The sequence below is a fragment of the Stegostoma tigrinum genome, chromosome 18 (genome assembly GCF_030684315.1).
Source record: "Stegostoma tigrinum isolate sSteTig4 chromosome 18, sSteTig4.hap1, whole genome shotgun sequence".
In the NCBI taxonomy this organism is placed as follows: Eukaryota; Metazoa; Chordata; class Chondrichthyes; order Orectolobiformes; family Stegostomatidae; genus Stegostoma; species Stegostoma tigrinum.
This window is the reverse complement of record NC_081371.1, coordinates 57,271,309-57,295,207: the sequence shown is the minus strand read 5'-3', so window position 1 is coordinate 57,295,207 and position 23,899 is coordinate 57,271,309. Positions and strand designations below refer to the sequence as shown.

General features: G+C 44.7%; 1 protein-coding gene across 2 annotated transcripts in view; it reads right to left on the bottom strand.

Moving 5' to 3' along the window:
- The window catches only part of scaf11 (SR-related CTD-associated factor 11), a 67,585-nt gene extending 47,243 nt beyond the window's left edge, over positions 1 to 20,342 (bottom strand). For both annotated transcript variants that reach the window (XM_059652558.1, XM_059652559.1), the window contains exons 1-2: positions 20,103 to 20,342; positions 12,952 to 13,039 (exon numbers count right to left, since the gene is read on the bottom strand). In XM_059652558.1, the coding sequence (XP_059508541.1) occupies positions 12,952 to 13,012 (61 nt within the window). In that variant the 5' untranslated portion in view covers positions 13,013 to 13,039; positions 20,103 to 20,342. The remainder of the gene's footprint in view (positions 1 to 12,951; positions 13,040 to 20,102) is intronic.
- Positions 20,343 to 23,899: the final 3,557 nt, after the last annotated feature.

Below are 23,899 nucleotides of genomic sequence, written 5' to 3'. Positions count from 1 at the left end.
TCTTTTCTATGGGGTAGGAGAGTCCAAAACTAGGCGGCACAGGTTTAAGGTGACGGGGAAAAGATTTAAAAAGACCTAAGGGGTAGCTTTCCCATGCAGACAATGATGCTTGTAATGGAATGAGCTGCCAGACAAAGTGGTGGAGGCTGGTACAATTACAACACTTAAAAGGCATCTGGATGAGTATATGAATAACAAGGTGGAGAGATACGAGCCAAATGCAGGCAAATGGGACTAGATTTATTTTGGGTATCTGATCAGCATGGGCAAGTTGAACTAAAGGGCCTGTTTCCGTGTTGTATGTCTATGACTCTATGATCTCCCAATTTATCCATCAAGTTCCCCAATTTAGGACCAGGCAAACAGTGAATTTCAATAGAGGTAAATGGCAATGAACTGTTGCTAAATGACATTACGAGTTAAAACTGCAACTCCTTTATAAAAACTCTCTGCACATAAACACTGACAAAAAAGGGTGGAAAGAAAAATCTGGGAAGGCAGTTCACGGTCATTGGTGCTATCAGATGATCCTCTTGCTTGCTAGGACTTGCTGCTTTTCAATTGCTCTTCTCCAGGTAATTTACACTTTCTTGCAGGAAGCACAGAGATGGCTCGTTGACAAATTATAAACACTCAGACTTACTTTAAAAAATAACTTGTTAAAAAATAACAGCTTACAGCAACTTGTGAGGGAAAATAAACCAGCTTTCTTCAGTCATTTACTACTGCAGAAAGAAACACTGATCCACAGCTACTCCAGAAACTAATCACCTACATGCTGCCAGCCAAATCTTACTTCATACTTAGCCTCTAGCACCAGGCGGTCTGCAAACCACCTCCATCACCAGTTGAACAAAGTAGGAGTTTAGACACCTTATGATGAGGTTTAGTAACTTGGATTTTAATAAAGAGCTGTAATCCCTTCCACAATTCTTGGCTTTTAAACAGTTCATTTCCCATTTCAATCACAATTAAACATATATGAAGAGTAAAAAGATATTTCTTCATCATAATATTATTACTTAATTTGCTGTACCATTTTTAAAGCCATATATGACATTCAGAAGATTTGCTGAACTAGCTCCTGAGATCAAGGGTTTGTTGGAAGAGGAAAGATCAAGCAGGTTAGGTTTATACTCTTTGGAACTTAAAAAAAAGGTGATCTTACAGAAACTGAAGATTCTGAGGAGCTTGAGAGGGTAGGCATTGAGAGAATGTTTCCCCTTGTAGGAGAATCCGGAACAGACAGCTTTAGAGTGAGAGATTATCCATTGATGTCAGGGATGACGAGGAATTTCATCTCTTGGGATGGCTGTTGAATATTTGGAATTCTCTGCATCATAAGACCCCAAGAGATTTAGTCATTGAATATATTCAAAGCTGATATAAACAAATATTTCAACTACAGCAGTCAGGGATTATTGGGAACAGACGGAGGTCAAAATCAATTCAAATGATCTTATTCAATGGTGGAGTATGTTTGATGGGCTGTACAACTTACTCCTGTTCTTGTTTATGTTCTAAACATAATTCAACTACAGAATTTAACTATTTTTTTAAAAAAAGGACGGAGCTTAACCCATGCATATTCCATCTGTTCTGCGCTGTATTGTTCTATGTTCTGAATTTCTCGTTACTACATTGCAAACTGGCAAAAAAAGGAAGTTGCCCCTTGTTTTACTTGAAAAATCACGTTAAAATTTAGATTTCAACATGCATAAAAAAGGAGGCAAATACATTATTAGACACTGTTTGTTTGGATACAATTATCTTTCCTATAACACACTAAGATTTACTTTTTTACCCCTCTTAGAATTGCAAGGATTGAAAACTGGTAATGTAAAATCCTTATTCAAAAAGGGTGACAAAAAAAGCTGATAATTATATGCCATTTAGCTTGATGTCTATCATTTAGGAAATTTTATAAAGCATTTAGAAACACAATATAATCAGGCACAGTCAGCACAGTTCATGAAGGGGAAATCAGGCCTCACAGATGTATTGCAGTTCTTTGAGGAGATAATAAGCAGGACTGATAAGTGGAAGGAGTATATAATATGTTTGGATTTCCAAAATGCATAGGATAAAAGGTATCACACATAAAGCTACTTAATAAAATAACAGCTCATGGTGTTGGGTGTTGTTTACTAGGACGTTCAGAAGACTGGACAACTAACAGAAGACAGAGTTGGGATAAAGGGGGCATTTTCAGGATGGTAACCTGTAACTAGTGGACTGCTACATAGATCAATGCTGAAACCACAATTATTTATAATATAAATTAATAACTCCAATGGCAGAGGCAAATACACTATCACCAACTCTGCAGATTACAAAAAAAATTGAAAAGTCGATTAATGAGGTTGAAACAAGGGGTCTATAGAGGGATACAGACTGGTTAAGTGAGAGGGCAAAACCTTGGCAGATGGAATATAAGTGGGAAAATATGAGGTTATGGACACTGGCAGGAAGAATTGAGCTGATTATTAATTAAATAGGGAAAGATTGCAGAATGCAACAGCACGGAGGGATTTTGGGAGTTTTTATTGCATGAATCCCAAAAAAGCTAGCAGACTAGTTCAGTGGGCAACAGGGAAGGCCAACGCAATATGTGTCTTTATATTAAAGGGAATGGAGTATAAAATAGGGAAACATTGCTAAAATTATACAAGAATTTACAAGATGTAACTTGCATCAATTTCAGCAAGATCAGCATGGAAACTGATAAAGAAGGTAGCAAAAGCTCATGGGTCCAGGGTAACTCAAAAAGTTGGATCCAAAATTGGCTTAATGGCAGGCAACATAGTGTGGTGGTACAAACCTGTTTGTGTGACTGGAGTCCAGTGCACAGCTGCATACTTCAGACATCAATGCTGGGTCCCTTACTATTTGTGGCATTCATAACTGATGAAGAGGAGAATGTCAGACGGAATGACAAGTAAGGCTGGCAGATGACATAAAGGTTAGCCGGGAATTGACAGTAAGGAGGTGGTCTTCGGTGACAGGAAGATTTAAAAGGATTGGTCAGTTGGGCAGATCAGTGGCGGATGGAATTTAACTCTGATAAATGTGAGATGATGTACTTTGGAAGGAAGAACAAGATGTTGGAGTGCTCAATGAATGGCAGGACACTAAAAAGCTCAGGGGACAAGAGAATTCTAGGGGTATTTGTCCACAGATCCCTGAAGGTGGCAAGGCAGGTTAATAGGTTAGTCAAGACAGCATATTTGATGCTTGCCTTTATCAGACAGGGCACAGAATATAAGAGCAGGGAGGTTATGTTGGAGCCGTAGAGAACTCTGGTTAAGCCACACCGGAGCAGTGGGTGCAATATAGAAAGCATGCAATTGCACTGGAGGGGGTGCTGAGAAGATTCACCTGAGATGGAGCATTTCAGCTACAAAGAGAGGCTGGTAAGCTGGGGTTGTTTCCTTTGGAGCAAAGAACGTTGAGAGGGTCTCGATTGAGGTGTATAAGATTATGTGGGACGTGGACAAAGTGAATGGAAAGCAGCTGTTCCCTTCAGCTGAAGGGTCAAATACTAGGTTATATAGTGAAAGGCAGGAGGTTTACAGGGGATCTGAGGAATGGTTTATATAACTAAGTGGTTGCAGAGTTCTGAAATACACTGTCTGGGAGGACAGTTGAGGTAGGTAACCTTGTAACTTTTAAAAAGTACTTGGATGAACATCTAAAGTGTCACTACATTCAAGGCTATGGTCCTATTGTAGGTAAGTGAGATTTGTGTACACAATAGTGTATTTTTAACAACAAACGACTTGATAGACTGGAGGGCTTCTGAACTGTATGATCCTAAGACACTGGTCAGACTACAGCTGGAATACTGTGAACAGTTTTAGAACTCTTATCTAAGGAAAGATATACTGGCAGTGGTCCAGATAAGGTTTTTTCAGTTGATCTTAGCTATGCAGTGATATTCTTGTGAGATTGAGTAGGTTGGGCTTGAATTCATTGGGGTTTAGTTGAATGAGAGGGGACTTATTACAAAATAGAAAATTCTTAAGGGTCTTGACAAAGTGGAGAGAGGTTGACTCCCAAGATAGAAAAGCTTAGAAACAGAGGGCAGAATCTCAGAATGAGGAGTCGCCCATTTAAGGCAGAGAGGAGGATTTTTTCCTCTCTTGGGGGGTAGTGAACCTGTGGAAGACTTTACCGCAGAAGGCTGTTGATACTGGGTAAGTAGATTAAAAGCTGGAATAGACATATTTCTATTCATTTAGGGCATCAAGGATAACAGCGACAAGGTAGGAAAGGAGTGTTGAGGAATATTAGAATGGCCATGATCAGTGAATGGCAGAGCAGACTCAATGGGCCAAACAGCCTACTTCTGCTCCTATTTCTTATAAATTCATGACATATTACATCAGGGAAGCTGCAAGGAGCAGTGTGATAGTGAGTCACCCAGATAATCTAAACAGAATGGAAACTATGGTAGCTTCAGAGATGGCAACTGCAAAATACTCAAATTGACATGATCCAGGATTCAAAAACAAGATTAGGAGACACACATTCATTAACTCATGTACTTAATGGCTTGTGCATTTTGAGTACTTTGTGTGCATGCCACATTTATGTCCGTAAAACTTGCATTCCCACTTTGTTGGTAACACTCTTGCTCTTCACCAAGCAACAAATCCGCTGATTCACCATACATAATGCTTCAAGAGACCCGCTAATATTACTTTTAAAAAGGCTGACTTTGAAGAATTTAAAGCTTAACCATAATGACTGGAGGCATTTACTTCAGTGTCCAAGTGGAACACTTTAAAGATACAACATAGAACCATCGGTATTAATCTTTTTCTAATCACCTGTTCAGAGGTGTTATTAAACACCTCTGGAGTAGGTGGGGCTTGAACGTAAGCTCCTGGTACAAGGGTAGGGATGCAATCTCCGTGTCACAAGAGGTTCCAACAGCCAGGACTAAAAAGCAAACTGAAGATTAGTAACATGCTAAGCAATCTTCACTCCAAATAATTAATAACATAATTAGAGAAAAAAGTCAAAATACTACATGATGAGAAGACAAAGAAGCCAGAGAAAAAGCATAATGTGGACACAAAATATAAAAGTCACAAAGTCCTTAATTAGTTAAACAAGGTGAAAGAATAAATAGTGGACCTAAAAATGCAAACAAAACTGAGGACTAGCCAAGGTACCATCTAGTTAATACTGTAAATTATTTCTTCCTTTAAGAATTCATTAGAGAAGTTATGAATGTGTCTTCTGAGAACTGAGATGTAAATAAGGTGGAAATTCTAAACAAACTAAAAGCTCAACAAATAAACCCCATGAGACAGACCATCAAGACATAAACAGATGACATTCATGACCTGCCGAGTTTCACTGAAACGCAATCAGAAATATCCACATGCAGATTTTCAAAAGACCCACTTATCAAAAGAATAACAAAAAAAGTCCAAACATCCATGCGCGCTAGGTTAAATAACAGAACCAATCATGCATATGCTTAAGATTTAGCCAGAATACAATACCTAGATTCAGCATCTAACAGAAATTCAGAAAGGTAATGTTGCTTGATCAAACTCCTTCAGCTTTCTGATGATGTGGCATTGCAAGCAGAATACAGTGAGGTGAGAAAGGATACAGTGTTTAAAGTAATAAGGATTCTCATCCTGTGTATGTAAAGGAAATTGGTTGGAAGGTGGAAATCAGTCAAACTTGTTCAAGGATTAAAGAGGGGGACAAGAGCTGGATGGAATCATTGTTAAAATCTGTTTTGAACTTGCTAACAACTTACTGCAGAACCTGCTCCCAAATTGATCAAATTTACCAAATCGACAATCACTACAGGACAAGGGCAGCAGATACATAGGAAAACCATCACCTACAAGTTCCCTTCCAAGTTAGTCACCATCCTGACTTGGAAATATACTGCCATTGCTTCAGTCTCACTCAAAATCCTGGAATTCCCTCCCTAAGGACATTATGGGTCTACCTACAGCCATGGACTGCAGCGGTTCAAGGCGGCAGCGCACTACCACCTTCTCAAAGGACAGGAAAGAAATGGTGGCCCAGCCAGTGATGCCCACATCCCATGAGCGAATTTAAAACAAATTTAGACAAATGTCAATGGGCCAAAGAGGCAATTGAGCTTGAGGAGATGAATCAGAAGCTATGAAGTGGAATATACAAATTATGTAAGCAGATAAAATTTAATACAAACAAGTTCAAAGTACAGTTCATCAGAGGTGCTGAGGATGGTGGTGGAATTTTCAGTGAAGTTAACAACCAATATAGTGCAACTACACACACTGATTAAACTAAAATCGATAAAAGCAAACAGGACTGGACTACACATAGGAGAACGTCATTTTGTCACTATACAGTCATAGAAACACAGAGAAGGTGTAGGCCATACTAAATACTAAAGCAGTTGAAAGATGCATCTTTTTGTAATGTGGGTTTTGGTGATACTCTTAAATCTGAATTGTAAAAACACCTCTTGGAATGAAATTTTCATTTGTCACCTACAGAAGTGAATTCAGTCATACAATGTAAAATATGTGCTAAATACAGATGAGAAATGTCATTCTGTTCATCTTGCCTCCCTCTAAATCTGATTCTTTTGTTCTAAAACTATGGATGGTGTCCTTGATTCTATAGCAGTAAATTCCACAGTTTTACGGCCTGAGTGAAGAGATTTCTCATCACAGTTCTATAAGGCCTACCCCCTTAAACTGGGACCCCCTGGCCCGGACATCCTTCCTGCATTAGAATTTTATAGATTTCTATGAGATCTACCTGCCATTCTTTCAAATTCCTGTGAATGTAGTCATAATTGATCCAGTCTTTCTTCATAAATCAGTCCTGCAATCCCAAGAATCAGTCTGGAAAACTCTTTTTGCACTCCTATATTAGTCAGAACATTCTTCCACGGGTAAAGAGACCAAAACTGCGCACAAAATTCCAAGTGTGGTCTCACCCAAGCCCTGTATAATTACAGCAAGATACCCCTCCTGTTGTACTCAAATCCTTTCGCTATGAAGGTCAACATGCCATTTGTTTTCTTCACTGCCTGCTTAACTCTTAGCAACTGGTGTACAAACACCCTGGTCTTGTTGCATTCCCCTCTTTCCCAATCTATCAGCATCCAGATAATAATCTACCTTCTTGCTTTGGTACCAAAGTGGGTAACCTCAGATTTATTCATATTATGCTATATCTGCTATTCATTTGCTATTCACTAAAAGTGTTTCGATGTGGTGTGGACACCCCTGCATCTGTCTCAAAGCTCACCCTCCTATATCGTTTTGTGTCACCTGCTAACTGTCCTCTTTGCATATCGTACTGAGATCACCGTGTCTTGTTCTGATTACCGATACAAAACAGTCATTCAAGCCCTGGAGGGAGTGGAAGGAAGAGCCACAATAGCACAAGAAAAGATCAAAGCATGAAGAAACACAGGAGACGTTTAGATTTGTCAATCTTGAGAAGATGTAACCGAACAGCAGCATGTAAAATAGTAGAAAAATCAAGGACACCATCCATAGTTTTAGAACAAAAGAATCAGATTTAGACGGAGGCAAGATGAACAGAATGACATTTCTTATCTGTATCCAGCACATATTTTACACTGTATAACTGAATTCACTTCTGTAGGTGACAAATGAAAATTTCATTCCAAGAGGTGTTTTTACAATTCAGATTTAAGAGTATCACCAAAACCCACATTACAAAAAGATGCATCTTTCAACTGCTTTAGTCTTTTTCCTTGAAGATCAAGCGTGGCTGATATCAGAGAGTTGTGTGAAGGAATTAATGAGGTTATTAGGAAACATTTTTGACCAATATAGTCAGGTCCAGCAGAGGGTGACTGAGAGGGTGAGGTGTCATTTCAGTGCACTCATTACAGCCTGGAAACTGATGAGGAGATTGTTGTGGGCCTGGTATCAAGGATCATGCAGTGAGGTTTTGTGGATGGAGCTAAGAAATAAGAAAGTAATGGTGATGTTATTGGGGTTGTGCTATAGGGCCCCATATAGTCAACGGGAATTAGAGGAACAAATATGCAGGTAGTTTGTTCTCAGCTAAAGGAACCTCTGGCAAATGGGAGGCTTTTAAAAGTGTGATAGCTAGAGTTCAAGGTCTATATATTCCTGAGAGGGTGAAGGGCAAGGTTGACTGGAGTAGGGAACCCTGGATGACAAGAGATATTGAGGCCTTGACCAGAAAGAAAAGGAGGCATGGCTCAGCAACGGGCAACTGGGATCAAGTGAATCCCTGGAGGTATAGAGGGATATAGGCGTTTACTGAAGGAGGAAATCAGGAGGGCAAAAAGGGTACACAAGACAGCTTTGGCTAAGATTAGTGTGAATCTAAAGAAATTCTTTAAGTTAAAAGAAAAAGGATAACTAGAGAGAAAATAGGACCCCTCAAGGACCAAAGTGAACATGAATGTGCGGAACCACAGCAGATGGACGAGGTCCTCACTGAATATTTCTCCTCTGTGTTTACCGTGATCTTGGAACTTGGGGAAGTTAGTGGCGATATCTTGGGAACAGTCCATATCGCAGTAGAGGTGGTGTTGGAAGTATTAGAATGCATGAAGATGCATAAATTTCCTGGTCCTGATCAGATATATCCAAGAACCTTGCATGAGGCCAGAAAAGAAATTGCGGGAGCCCTGGCTGATATATATGCATCATTATTAGCCATAGGTGAGGTCCCGGAAGACTGGGGGTTAGCGAACATCGTGCCCTTTTTCAAGGAGGGCTACAAAGGAAAACCTGGGAATTACAGACAAGTAAGCTTAACATTTGTGGTAGATAAGTTAGAACCATACGGCAGTCAGGCCCTTCAGCCCACGATGTTACTTGAGAAGATTTTGAGGGACAAAATATGCATGCATTTAGACAGATAGGGTTTGATTAGGAGTAGTCAGCATGGCTTCGAGTGTGGGAGATCATGTCTCACAAATCTGTTAGAGTTCTTTGATGAAGTGACAGGAAGTTTGATGAGGGCAGGGTGGTAGATGTAATCTATATGGGTTTCAGGAAGGCCTTTGATAAGGTTCCACATGGTAGTCTTTTCTGGAAGGGTAAAGCGCATGGAACCCAGGGACAGCTGGCAAATTGGGTACACAGTTGGCTTGATGGAAGGAAGTAGAGAGTAATATAGGAAGGATGCTTGTTGGACTGGAAATCTGTGTCTACTGGAGGCCTCAGGGGTCAGTGCTGGGTCTACTTCTGTTTGTTATCTATATCAATGATTTGGATGAGAACATACAAGGCATGACTTGTAAGTTTGCAGGTGACACTAAAATAGGCAATATCATGGAGACTGAAGAAGGTTATCAGAAATTGCAGCAGGACCTTGATCAGCTGAGGAAGTGGGACAAGAAATGGCACATGGAGTTTAATAGAGATAAGTGTGAGGTGTTGCATTTTGCAAAGTCAAATCAAGGTAGGTGTTTCATAGTGAATGGTAAGGCGTTAAGGAGCATAGTAGAACAGAGGGACCTTGGAGTTCAGGTGCACTGTTATCTGAAAGTGGAGTCACAAGCAGACAGGGCAGTGAAGGTGGTTTTTCGCACACTGGCCTTGATCACTCAGGGTACATTGGGTACTGAAGTTGAGAAGTTATATTGCAGATGTACTGGACACTGGTGAGGCTGCACTTGGTGTATTGTGTTCAGTTTTGGTCACCTTGCTATAGGAAGGATGTTATTAAACTGGAAAGAGTGCAGAATAAATTTACAAGGATGTTGCCAGGACTCAAGCGACCGATTATAGGAGGTGGGACACGCTAGGGCTTTTTTCTTTAGAGCATAGGAAACCGATGGGGGATCTTACAGAAATATATAAGATCATGAGAAGCATGGGTACGGTGAATGCACTCATTTTCTTTTTCTCTGGGGTTGGGGAAATGAGGACTAGAGGGCATCAGTTTAAGGTAAGGGAGAAAGAATACACGGGAACCTGAGGGGCAACTTTTTTACACAGCGCATGGTATGCATATGGAATGAGCTGCCAGTGGAAGTGGTTGACACTGGTACATGAACAACTCTTAAAATGCATTTGGACGAATACATGGATGGGAAAGATCTAGAAGGATATGGTCCAAGTGCAGGGAAATGGGGTCAGCGCGAAGGGACATTTTGGTCGGCACAGACTTGTTTGGGTCAAAGGGCCTGTCTCCTTGTGGTAAGTCTGTATGACTCTAAAATTAGGAACTATTCAGCAAAAGTCTGCTCCAAATCACCTCCCTTACAGTCAGATTCAGTGCCCTAATAAGGGTACTTCAGCTGTCATGGGGGTGAACATGCTAACAGAGATCTTTAATTTAACCTGGGCAAGTGTGCATTTAATAGATCTGATCATTTATGGTCATGCACCTAAAACTCCTACCTGATTCATTTATGTCCTTAAAGGAAGGGAGTATGCTACACCTAAATGACTCCTGTACTCCACTATGTAGTCAAGTCTAAAGGTCCTTCAAAAATGGCTTAATAATCCATTCAGTTGTGAAACACTTTTATATCATATCCAACAGCAATAAGTTCCACTGAATTCTGAATTTCCTATTCACTAGCATTTAGACATACCGTGAATGGAACTGACAGCGAACCCATAAAGTTGTCGAGCAACAACCAGATATTGATTCTCAAAGAATTTCAATGTTCTAGGTTCTTCCAAGCACTCCTGGTTACATCAACAATTTGAATGTATATAGCAACTTTAATGTAGAACAATATGGTACGGCACAATTTTTGTCCCAAGGTGTCAACAAAACAGGTCATCTAGAGATAAGCGATACATAGTACTTGAGTAGAAATGCCCTTCATATTGGACACCTCAAGACTGGTTGCTGATCCTGTGATGAATTATCATCACTTTGTATTAAGTAAAACCAAAGAAACTTCTTAATGTGCACCATTTACCCCACCCCCACCATCTGACAAATTCAACTCTACCCTGTTGAAGGCGATATTGAAGGATAATAAACTCTTGAGAGAGAAGGAATTGAGTTATCATCACTTCCAATCTAAAAGATTTGGTTTCAAACTGGACCTCCATCAGATGGTCAGGAAACCAACATGATACAATCTAGTTGATATTTTCACCAAACTACCTCTGCCAATTAAGGAAATAATCATACTCAGTCTTCACGAAAACAATGTTGAATATCAATGAAGAAAAGACATATTTTGTCAAGGCTTTTCACCCTATAATTATCAGAACAGTTTGCAAGCAATACCAGACAAAGATCAACTTGACCCTTCTCCCACCCCAAAAATCTATTCCCATTGCAGGGAGTATGGAACGGGTAGAGTCTGTGGGGAAGTTGAAGCGGCTGATGTTCATGAGTCAAACACAGACCTGTTCTTCCCCTTCTAGTCTCTCCCCAAAAATCTATCCGCAATTCAGGCTGGGAGACTAAGAAAGCCTGGCTGAAAGATCACCTTCTGACCCTTCTAAGATTCTGTGGATACGTACCTCCAGAAACAAACATAAGGTTAGTATTAGTTAAACATCAAATGAAATATCGGCAACCATTAGGAAAAACAAGTCATCTGAATGCCAATTAATCTCAAAACGCTTCAGACCCAATTTTAAAAAGTAGTGATGACAACATGATGCACTACTTACAACAGGTCTCAACAAACACCAAAGTCCTTGATGAAAATAGGCAATAGGTTGAAAACTCATGAGACTGAACCATATTCATGTAAAACATTTTGAAAAATGCTCAACATCTTCTGTGGCCATTTCAGCTGCTGCCGTTTTAAGCCTATAAACCTGCAAGTACTTGTTTTCAAAAAAAATTACACTTGGCCAAGAACTATGCACGAATTATATTAGACGTCAAGTCTGTGACAAGATATACAACAGAGAAACAGATCCTTTGGTCCAAATTGTCCATGCCAACCAGATATCCTAAATAAATCTAGTCCCATTTGCCAGTATTTGGCCCATATCCCTTTAAACCCGTCCTATTCACGTACCCATCCAATGCCTTTTAAATGTTGTAATTGTACCAGCCTCCACCACTTCCTCTGGCAGCTCATTCCATATATGTACCACCCTTCGTGTGAAAAAGTTGCCCCTTAGGTCCCTTTTAAATCTTACCCCTCTCACCTTAAATCTACCATATTAAAAGAACAAAACAATTGACTACTCAGATTATTTATTACGTGGAGATGTGATTCCAAAAGAGCGGCACGGTGGCTCAGTGGTTAGCATAAAGATTTGTTCCAACAGTCGATCAGCTAATTTTCCATTTCAAAACCTCACTTAGGTTTTTGGAGTTGCAATGCCAAACTGAATTCACCAAAAACATTACAAACCCTGAGATCAGTGTTATCTAGTAGATGTTTCTGTCTAACCACCTGTCAGCTGCTAATCTTCTGAAACAAAAAAATGGCAGACCAGCTTATTACTGGAGTCCCTGACAAAAAATGTCCCATCAATACCTAAAATGCATTTTTCACTGTTACAAAGATAATGGGAAACTACAGGGCTAAAACCTATCATTAATAAATGGTTTATTCTCAGAATATTAATTAGCCACTAACATAAACAAAACATAAAACATTTCCTATTCACAAGAGATAGCAAGAACTGCAGATGCTGGAGTGAGAGACATCACAGTGTGGAGCTGGAAGAACACAGCACACCAGGCAGCATCAAAGCAGCGGAAAGTTGACATTTCAGGACCCTTCTTCAGAAATGGGAAGGGGAAAGGGAGCCGGGAAATAAATAAAGAGAGGAGGGGTGGGACTGGGGAAGGTAGGTGGGATGGTGATAGGTGAATGCAGGTAGGGCGAAGAGTTTCAGGGCAGAGAAGATTACCAGAGGGTTGCAGTGGGAGAGAGATCCACTGAGGTCTTTCCGGAGAGGGAAGGACAACTTCTTCAAGGTGGGCATCAAAGCTGACAGTCATACATCACAACGCAAATAAACTCACCACCAAAATCTTGATCCTTATCTGGAGCTGGTGCAGTTTCTGGTAATTTCTTCCCTCCCATCTTTTACTCACAGTTGATAATGCAGAACTACAAATGAAACCAAATTTAAATGCAAAGTTTGAGTCATCTCATACATATAGTTAAACTTTCTCAACACAACCACTTTCTGTTCTTGAGCCACATATGCAATATCTGCACAGTAGTGCGACCTCTTCATTGCTAGAATAGCACTTGTTTAAATTGTCCACTCGAGACTGAGAGGGGTGGCCTTCAATAAAGACAAATCAATCAGGAACTTCATCCTCCAGAAGGGTTTGGATATGATTATAAGCTTGTTATACCACCTCCCAACTAAAAGATGGAAGCAAAGATTAAAAAAAAGACAAAAGTACCGACATAACAGCAGACACAATTTTGAGTTCAGACAGGGGCTAGTGTAATATTCTACTTATCATATGGCCTAACTGGGCAATTGACAAGATAAAGCCAGTTTCTCTTGTGAATGAGAAATTTTTGTCAAAAGTTAATTGTTTTTAATTGACATTCTGTTGTGTCAATTTCTCATAACAGTCAATTAAATGTTACTGCTCTGTAAAAGAGCATTTATCTGCTGAAATCTTTATTAAATTTAAAAATAAACATAAAAGGAGCAGAATTCCATTCAACCAATCCTGGGAAGCGATCAACAAATCATTAAACCATTGCTGACCTACTTTACACACTACATGTGAAATGTTACCTGCTCACTCCAACCATACCTTTTTCTCTAATAGTGTGAATTGCTCTCAAAATGTGATAGCACTTATTACAAATTCTGTCGAAAAGAATCCAACAAGTACCGGCCCAATGGTTCATTTAAAAGTAGACCCAAGAGTCACCGGGAAAGACCAACCTAATAGAGTTTTGCAACAATGAACTGTGCCATGACATGAGTTCATTGTGGCAGGTGAAAAACTGAATTGGATAAATCAGACAATTTTTCTAACAGACAAAAAAAAGTACAACGTACCAAATTATTACATGAAATAGTTAGTATATCAAGAGCCTGCAGAAAGGTAGCCTGCTGCAGTAGAGATCTAGATCATGCCTACAGACTGAATAGAGGCGCTCAGCAATGATGCTTGTCTCTGCCATGAAGAGGAGGCCATCTCAGTGGATAGGGATAGCAACTTGAGCCACTATACTAGCTGTTTCTCTAAGTTACGTTCTATGTTCCATAGGCATAGGTGGATGGGTTAGTAAGTTTGCAGATGACACTAAAGTCGGTGGAGTGGTGGACAGCGTGGAAGAATGTTGCAGGTTGCAGATTGCAGGGAGACTTGCATAAACTGCAGAATTGGGCTGGAAGGTGGCAAATGGAGTTCAACGCAGATAAATGTGAGGTGATTCACTTTGGGAACAATAACAGGAAGGCAGAATACTGGGTCAATGGAAAGATTCTTGGTAGTGTGGATGTGCAGAGGGATCTTGATGTCCATGTACATAGATCCCTGAAAGTTGCCACCCAGGTTGATAGCGCTGTTAAGAAGGCATATGGTGTTAGGTTCTAGTGTTTGAGGGATTGAGTTCCGGAGTCGTGATGTCATGCTGCAACTGTACAAAACACTTGTGCAGCCTCACTTGGAATATTGTGTACAGTTCTGGTCGCCCCATTACAGGAAGGACGTGGAAACATTGGAAAAGGTGCAGAGGAGATTTATCAGGATGTTGCCTGGTCTGGAGAAAAGGTCTTATGAGGAAAGGCTGAGGGACTTAGGTCTGTTCTCAGTGGAGAGAAGAAGGCTAAGAGGAGATTTAATAGTGACATACAAGATGATCAGAGGATTAGATAGGGTGGAGGGTGACACTCTTTTCCCTAGGATGATGACGTCGGCTTGTACGAGGGGGCATAGCTGCAGATGTCAGGGGCAGGGTCTTTACTCAGAGAGTGGTAAGGGCATGGAACGCCCTGCCTGCCAATGTAGTTAACTCAGCCACATTAGGGGCATTTAAACAGTCCTTAGATAAGCACATGGATAATGATGGGATAGTGTGGGGGGATGGGCTTAGATTAGTTCACAGGTCGGCGCAACATCGAGGGCCAAAGGGCCTGTTCTGTGCTGTATTGTTCTATGTTACTCACTCACCCACTCAACCAACTCCCAGGTTTTTCATTATCATTGTTTATTTTGTAGTTTTGAAAAATGACATATGGAAATATTATTGCACATTGCTTCAGCAAGTGAGACTTGAATACAGCCTTTTGATTCAGAGGTAGGAACACTACGACAGCACCACAACAGCACTTAAGGATGGTGTGGTTGCTCTCCTCTATGTAATTTATATACAAGTTAAGATCACTTCACAATGTGCTACGATTCATAAAACCACAGCTGACATGACTGTGACTTCTACTGTTCCCGAAACCTTTTACAGCCTTAGACTAAGAGTATCTAACACAGCCTTAAAATTATTCAATAAGCCTGCCCATATTGCTCTCTAAGAAAGAAGACTTCATAGCCTAATGATTCCCAGAGAAAAGAATAGTCTCACTGCCATCTTAAATGGAAAACTCCTTTAAGTTTGAAACCATTGTTGTGTGTTTCCAGCCTTTCCCACAAGGGGAAACATCATTTCAGTGCCCACCCTGTCAATTCTCCACTCCAATTCCAGAATCGTTCACATTTCAATATAATTACCTTTTGTTCTTTTGAATTCCAATGGATGCAGACCGATAAAAGATAAACCCTTCATCCCAGGAATCAAATCAAGTGAAACTTCTCTGCACGGCTTCAAATACAGTTATATCTTTCTTAAATAGAGACTAAAATCGTACACAGTATTCTAAATGGAGTCTGACAAATAGTGTCCACAACTATAGCAAAACTCCTCTACTTTTGTTTTATTTATCGTGCAACCAACAACATTCCATTTGCCTTCCTAATCACTTGCTGTAATTCATGCACGTTTAGTACCAACATGTACTCATTCAGTTAAAGTGATAATCGTACACAATTATAACAGTCATTATTCACTAAAAGGCAGAAGTTGCCACAATCCCTGAAGACCACACAGCTGCTCTCTCAAAAGAAAAGATAACTGGTTTAATCCGAGGTCCCTTCATGGTAACCTCAGCCGCTGCAGGAACTGAATTCATGCTGTTGATGTCACTCTGCATCGCAAACCTGTCGTGCAGCCAATCCCGTGTCAAAACAGTCAGTAATTAAGTAATTCCAAATAATTCCTGACGTGAAGTCTTTATTTAGCTCAGAAATGTACATAGCCAAGATAGAAGGAAGCAGCCAAGAGTTATGTATTTTAAGCAAAAATGGTGAAACCAATTTCTGCTCCTTGCACGAAAAGCCATATTATCTTGAAATTAACCTTCACGGCACCAATATTGTCGAGAGACAAACAGGAAGTGGCATTAAACTCAACTATAAATAGATGATGTTAAGACTTCACAAGTTGGTGTTTTATTAAGTAACCTCTATGAAAACAAAACATCAAATTTACACTAACTTCATAACCTTTTGACTATGTCTTTCCATGCTCAATGCTTTTCAAAACATTGCTATTCAATGCTATTAGTGAACGGATGTGTAACCAGCGCTTATCAATACTGATTCGGGTAAAAGTGAAAGCTGTGAAAGAACAGTGAGTTCGAAAATATCACCCAAAGCAATTAAGGCTCCAGTTTGTTTTGTAGCAAAAGAATATAGCAAACAATTGTTCCAAAACAGTAAACCCTCAAGAAGTAATTTGATCCATTCCAACCATTTCAGTGTAACATAGTCCAATAATGAGAATTCGAGAGTACGGAAGGCCAGGCAGTCCAAAATCTTGTGTATCAGCCCGAAAGACCAAACAACTTAGTTTCGTCCTCCGCCCTTTCTCCAAATGACTGCAATTTATTTGTCAAATTGTCTGCCTTTATGAGAACTGCATCCATTCCTCTAATCCCCCCCTACCTCAGGGTAAAGATTATTCTCTAATCCACCCCCCCAACCTCAGGGTGAAGATTATTCCCAACTCCACCCCCCAACCTCAGGGTGAAGATTATTCTCTAATCCCTCCCCAACCTCAGGCTGAAGATTATTCCCAACTTCCCACCCCCGCCTCAGGGTGAAGATTATTCCCAACTCCACCCCTCACCTCAGGGTGAAGATTATTCCCAATTTCTCCCCCCCACCTCAGGGTGAAGATTATTCTCTAATTCCACCCCCCCACCCTCAGGATGAAGATTATTCTCTAATTTCCCCCCCCACCTCAGGGTGAAGATTATTCCCAACACACACCTCAGGGTGAAGATTATTCCAACTCCCCCCACCTCAGGGTGAAGATTATTCCCAACTCCCCCCACCTCAGGGTGAAGATTATTCCCAACTCCCACCACCTCAGGGTGAAGATTATTCTCTAATTTCCTCCACCCACCTCAGGGTGAAGATTATTCCCAACACCCACCTCAGGGTGAAGATTATTCCAACTCCCCCCTCAGGGTGAAGATTATTCCAACTCCCCCCACCTCAGGGTGAAGATTATTCCCAACTCCCTCCACCTCAGGGTCAAGATTATTCCCAACTCCCCCCACCTCAGGGTGAAGATTATTCTCTAATTTCCCCCCCCCACCTCAGGGTGAAGATTATTCCCAACACCCACGTCAGGGTAAAGATTATTCCCAACTCCCCCCACCTCAGGGTGAAGATTATTCCCAACTCCCCCCACCTCAGGGTGAAGATTATTCCAACTCCCCACACCTAAGGTGAAGATTATTCCCAACTCCCCCCACCTCAGGGTGAAGATTATTCCCAACTCCCCCCACCTCAGGGTGAAGATTATTCCCAACTCCCCCCCACCTCAAGGTGAAGATTGTTCTCTAATTTCCCCCCCTCCCCACCTCAGGGTGAAGATTATTCCCAACACCCACCTCAGGGTGAAGATTATTCCAACTCCCCACACCTAAGGTGAAGATTATTCCCAACTCCCCCCACCTCAGGGTGAAGATTATTCCCAACTCCCCCCACCTCAGGGTGAAGATTGTTCTCTAATTTCCCCCCCCCAACCTCAGGGTGAAGATTATTCCCAACACCCACCTCAGGGTGAAGATTATTCCAACTCCCCCCTCAGGGTGTAGATTATTCCAACACCCCCCACCTCCCCACCTCAGGGTGAAGGTTATTCTCTAATTTCCCCCCCCTCCACCTCAGGGTCAATATTATTCCCAACTCCCCCCACCTCAGGGTGAAGATTATTCTCTAATTCCACCCCCCCACCACAGGGTGAAGATTATTCCCAACTCCCCCCACCTCAGGGTGAAGATTATTCCCAACTCCCCCCACCTCAGGGTGAAGATTGTTCTCTAATTTCCCCCCCCCAACCTCAGGGTGAAGATTATTCCCAACACCCACCTCAGGGTGAAGATTATTCCAACTCCCCCCTCAGGGTGTAGATTATTCCAACACCCCCCACCTCCCCACCTCAGGGTGAAGGTTATTCTCTAATTTTCCCCCCCCCCACCTCAGGGTGAAGATTATTCCCAACACCCACCTCAGGGTGAAGATTATTCCCAACTCCCCCCACCTCAGGGTGAAGATTATTCCCAACACCCACCTCAGGGTGAAGATTATTCCAACTCCCCCCACCTCCCCACCTCAGGGTGAAGATTATTCCAACTCCCCCCACCTCAGGGTGAAGATTATTCCCAACTTCCTCCACCTCAGGGTGAAGATTATTCCCAACTCCCCCCCACCTCAGGGTGAAGATTGTTCTCTAATTTCCCCCCCCCCACCTCAGGGTGAAGATTATTCCCAACACCCACCTCAGGGTGAAGATTATTCCAACTCCCCACACCTAAGGTGAAGATTATTCCCAACTCCCCCCACCTCAGGGTGAAGATTATTCCCAACTCCCCCCACCTCAGGGTGAAGATTATTCTCTAATTTCCCCCCCCCACCTCAGGGTGAAGATTATTCCCAACACCCACCTCAGGGTGAAGATTATTCCAACTCCCCCCACCTCAGGGTGAAGATTATTCCCAACTCCCCCCACCTCAGGGTGAAGATTATTCTCTAATTCCCCCCCCCCACCTCAGGGTGAAGATTATTCCCAACACCCACCTCAGGGTGAAGATTATTCCAACTCCCCCCACCTCAGGGTGAAGATTATTCCAACTCCCCATCTCAGGGTGAAGATTATTCCCAACTCCCCCCACCTCAGGGTGAAGATTATTCCAACTCCCCCCACCTCAGGGTGAAGATTATTCCAACTCCCCCCACCTCAGGGTGAAGATTATTCCAACTCCCCATCTCAGGGTGAAGATTATTCCCAACTCCCCCCACCTCAGGGTGAAGATTATTCCAACTCCCCATCTCAGGGTGAAGATTATTCCCAACTCCCCCCACCTCAGGGTGAAGATTATTCCCAACTCCCCATCTCAGGGTGAAGATTATTCCCAACTCCCCCCACCTCAGGGTGAAGATTATTCCAACTCCCCATCTCAGGGTGAAGATTATTCCCAACTCCCCCCACCTCAGGGTGAAGATTATTCCCAACTCCCCCCACCTCAGGGTGAAGATTATTCCCAACTCCCCATCTCAGGGTGAAGATTATTCCCAACTCCCCCCACCTCAGGGTGAAGATTATTCCAACTCCCCATCTCAGGGTGAAGATTATTCCAACTCCCCATCTCAGGGTGAAGATTATTCCCAACTCCCCATCTCAGGGTGAAGATTATTCCCAACTCCCCCCCACCTCAGGGTGAAGATTATTCCCAACTCTCCATCTGGATTTAGATTATTTTATTCCCAATCTGTGGTGTTTACTCGGATTTGTTTTTATTGTTTGTTTACGATCAGAATCCCCCCGCCCCCTCCGCCATGGAACCCGCACTTCTACTCCCGCCCCACCGCCAGGTCCGAGGCCCCGCTCCCGCCGCGCCGCGTATCGGACAAAGCGGTCTCCCCACACCTGCCTCCCCGCCCGACTCCGAGCGACAGGAAACGCCAAGCCTCAGGCCTCAGGCTTCCTTCCCCACCCCCCCATCACGGGAGGCTGTGTCCCACCCGGGGCCGTAATCTCGCCCCTGCGACGGAGGCAAGGGCGGAGGAGGCCGCACACGCACTTGGTAAACACGCGGGCCCACCCACCCTCGGTGTCCGGCTCTCCGCCTTACCCCAGTCCGAGGCCCCGCTCTCTTGTCTCGCTCGCTCCGGGCTCCAAGCTCAGTCCCTCTCGGCTCTCATGTGATCATCGTCGCCGCCGCGGATAACCGACTCAAAGGTCAATCCCAGCTTCCCCCCGCGCCGACACCGACAACCGCCCGCCGAAAGGACTCCACTCACTGCGGAAATACGAGGCCCAAGCCTCACAGCCACATGTCGCCCCGACTGAGGAGAGGGGTGGGGGTGGGCTGATGGAGGCGGGGAGGGAACACGAGCACTATCGGTGTCAGCCGCTGGTGGCGCTGTCTGCCCGCGCTTCCGGGCTCTGCCGCTGGTGGCGCTGTCTGCCGTCGGTTCCGGGGCTCTGTCGCTGGTGGCGCTGTCTGCCCGCGGTTCCGGGCTCTGCCGCTGGTGGCGCTGTCTGCCCTCGGTTCCGGGGCCCGGCCGCTGGTGGCACTGTCTGCCCGCGATTCCGGGCTCTGCCGCTGGTGGCGCTGTCTGCCCGCGGTTCCGGGCTCTGCCGCTGGTGGCGCTGTCTTCCCTCGGTTCTGTGGCCCGGCCGCTGGTGGCGCTGTCTACCCGCGGTTCCGAGCTCGGCCGCTGGTGGCGCTGTCTTCCCTCGGTTCCGGGGCCCGGCCGCTGGTGGCGTTGTCTGCCCGCGGTTCCGGGCTCTGCCGCTGGTGGCGCTGTCTACCCGCGGTTCCGGGTTTTGCCGCTGGTGGCGCTGTCTGCCCTCGGTTCCGGGGCCCGGCCGCTGGTGGCGTTGTCTGCCCGCGGTTCCGGGCTCGGCCGCTGGTGGCGCTGTCTACCCGCCGTTCCGAGCTCGGCCGCTGGTGGCGCTGTTTGCCCGCAGTCCCGGTGCCGGCTGCTGGTAGCGCTCTCCTGAAATCTGGGGGGGGACGGGCCACTGGCGTCGCAGTGTCTCCCTGCAGTCCCCGGCGCTGTCGCTGGCGGAGCAATCTCCCTGCATTTACGGTGCCCACCACGAGTGTCGCTGTCTCCCTGCCGTCCTGGGGCGAGCCTCTGGCAGCGCACTCCACCAACAGTCTGGGGACCGGTCACTGGTTGACCTCCCTTCCTGCAATCTTCGTGCCGGCCATAGGGTGCACTGTTTACTTGCAGTCCCCGAATCTACCGCTATGGGCGCCCTCGTTCTGCCGTCCCGGGGTGAGCCACGGGCGGCGCTTTCCCCATGCAATCCTGGTGTCCGGCACTGACGGCGCTGTCTGCGCGCAGTCCTTGCACTGGCCGCTGGTGGCGCTGTCATATTGCAGTCCCGGTATCGGCCACTGACGGCGCTGTCTCACTGCAGTTCCCTTGCTGCCCACTGACGGCGCTGCAGTTCTCTTGTCGGCCACCGACGGCGCTGTGCCTTGTAAAAGTCTAGTGAAGCAGTGTTTCTTTGCCCCTGCATCGGGTTGGCTAGAATAAAATTCAGAGGTAACAAGGTGTGGAGCCGGAGGAATACAGCAGGCCAGACAGCATCAGAGGAGCAGTAAGCTGACGTTTCTAACCAGACCCAAAACGTCAGCTTTCCTGCTCCTCTGATGCTGCCTGGCCTGCTGTGTTCATCCAGTTCCATACCTTGTTATCTCAGATCCTCCAGCATCTGCAGTTCCTACTATTTCTGAGTGAGGAATAAAATTCATTTGTGGATGAGCCACAAGGCACTGCCTCTAGCAATGAGTACGCTGATATTTTATTAATTTAGAGGTGTCATACTTGTCAGATCAAGCATTCAGGATCGGCTTTTAACACTGGATGACTGGAAGATGGAGCATGGCTGCAAGTGTTAGCATATATCGTGGGCCAATGGAGCTGGATGGGTCTTTGACATCCTAACCTCAGCATAATGTCAGGTGCAAAGCCTCAAACCAATATGGAGCATCTCATCAGGGGCTGTGTGCCCTTTCCAGGAGAGGGTATGTTCCTAGGATGATGCCAAGCCAGTGACACCCTGTGAAAGGATGGGAACCTGGACCTTTTAGAGGTTGGGCAACAAAATGTGAGGCTGGATGAACACAGCAGGCCAAGCAGCATCTCGGGAGCACAAAAGCTGACGTTTCGGGCCTAGACCCATCCCCCTCTCTGATGAAGGGTCTAGGCCCGAAACGTCAGGTTTTGTGCTCCTGAGATGCTGCTGGGCCTGCTGTGTTCATCCAGCCTCACATTTTGTTGTCTTGGATTCTCCAGCATCTGCAGTTCCCATTACCTCAGAGGTTGGGATTGGGTCGGCTGCTGAACTGGTAAGAGCTTGACAAAGTAGGGGATTGGAAACAAGGATAGAGAGGCAGCATATAGCAGTAGCGAGGTGCAGAAACAGAAGGTTTCTTCAAGGACCGAAACTTTCCCCCCCGCAGTGATCGAGAACACCCTCAACCGCGTCTCCCGCATTTCCCACAACACATCCCTTACACCCTGCCCCCGCCACAACCGCCCAAAGAGGATCCCCCTCGTTCTCACACACCACCCCACCAACCTCCAGATACAACGCATCATCCTCCGAAACTTCCGCCATCTACAATCCGACCACACCACCCAAGACATTTTTCCATCACACCCTTGTCTGCTTTCCGGAGAGACCACTCTCTCCGTGACTCCCTTGTTCGCTCCACACTGCCCTCCAACCCCACCACACCCGGCACCTCCCCCTGCAACCGCAGGAAATGCTACACTTGCCCCCACACCTCCTCCCTCACCCCTATCCCAGGCCCCAAGATGACTTTCCACATTAAGCAGATGCTCACCTGCACATCTGCCAATGTAGTATACCGTATCCACTGTACCCAGTGTGGCTTCCTCTACATTTGGGCAACCAAGTGGAGGCTTGGGGACCGCTTTGCAGAACACCTCCGCTCGGTTCGCAATAAACAACTGCACCTCCCAGTCGCAAACCATTTCCACTCCCCCTTCCATTCTTTAGATGACATGTCCATCATGGGCCTCCTGCAGTGCCACAATGATGCCACCCGAAGTTTGCAGGAACAGCAACTCACATTCCGCTTGGGAACCCTGCAGCCCAATGGTATCAATGTGGACTTCACCAGCTTCAAAATCTCCCCTTCCCCCACTGCACCACACAACCAGCCCAGCTCTTCCCCTCCACCCACTGCATCCCAAAACCAGTCCAACCTGCCTCTGCCTCCCTAACCTGTTCTTCCTCTCACCCATCCCTTCCTCCCACCCCATGCCGCACCTCCATCTCCTACCTACTAACCTCATCCCACCTCCTTGACCTGTCCGTCTTCCCTGGACTGACCTATCCCCTCCCTACCTCCCCACCTATACTCTCCTCTCCACCTATCTTCTTTTCTTTCCATCTTTGGTCCGCCTCCCCCTCTCTCCCTATTTATCCCAGAACCCTCACCCCATCCCCCTCTCTGATGAAGGGTCTAGGCCCGAAATGTCAGCTTTTGTGCTCCTGAGATGCTGCTTGGCCTGCTGTGTTCATCCAGCCTCACATTTTATTATCTCTAACCCTCAGGTCTGCCTAGTGGTGAAATTCCACTTCCCAGGCAAGTCATTGTCATGATATAAAATAAAACTAAGAAATGCATATACTGGAGCTCTCAAGCAAAAATTGGTTCTGATGAAGAGTCACTGGACTCGAAACATTAACTCGGTTTTCTCTTCACGCATGTTGCCAGACCTGCTGAGTTTCACAGCAATTTCTGACGCAGACCCACTCTCTCATCACAGAGAGATGTCTGGTGTTGGTTTTACCTGAGGGTTACTATGCCTCAGGCAAGGGGCAAGGTTGAGAAGGAGAATCCTTCTCATTAAGCTCAGTCAGTGCAGGAATGAATCC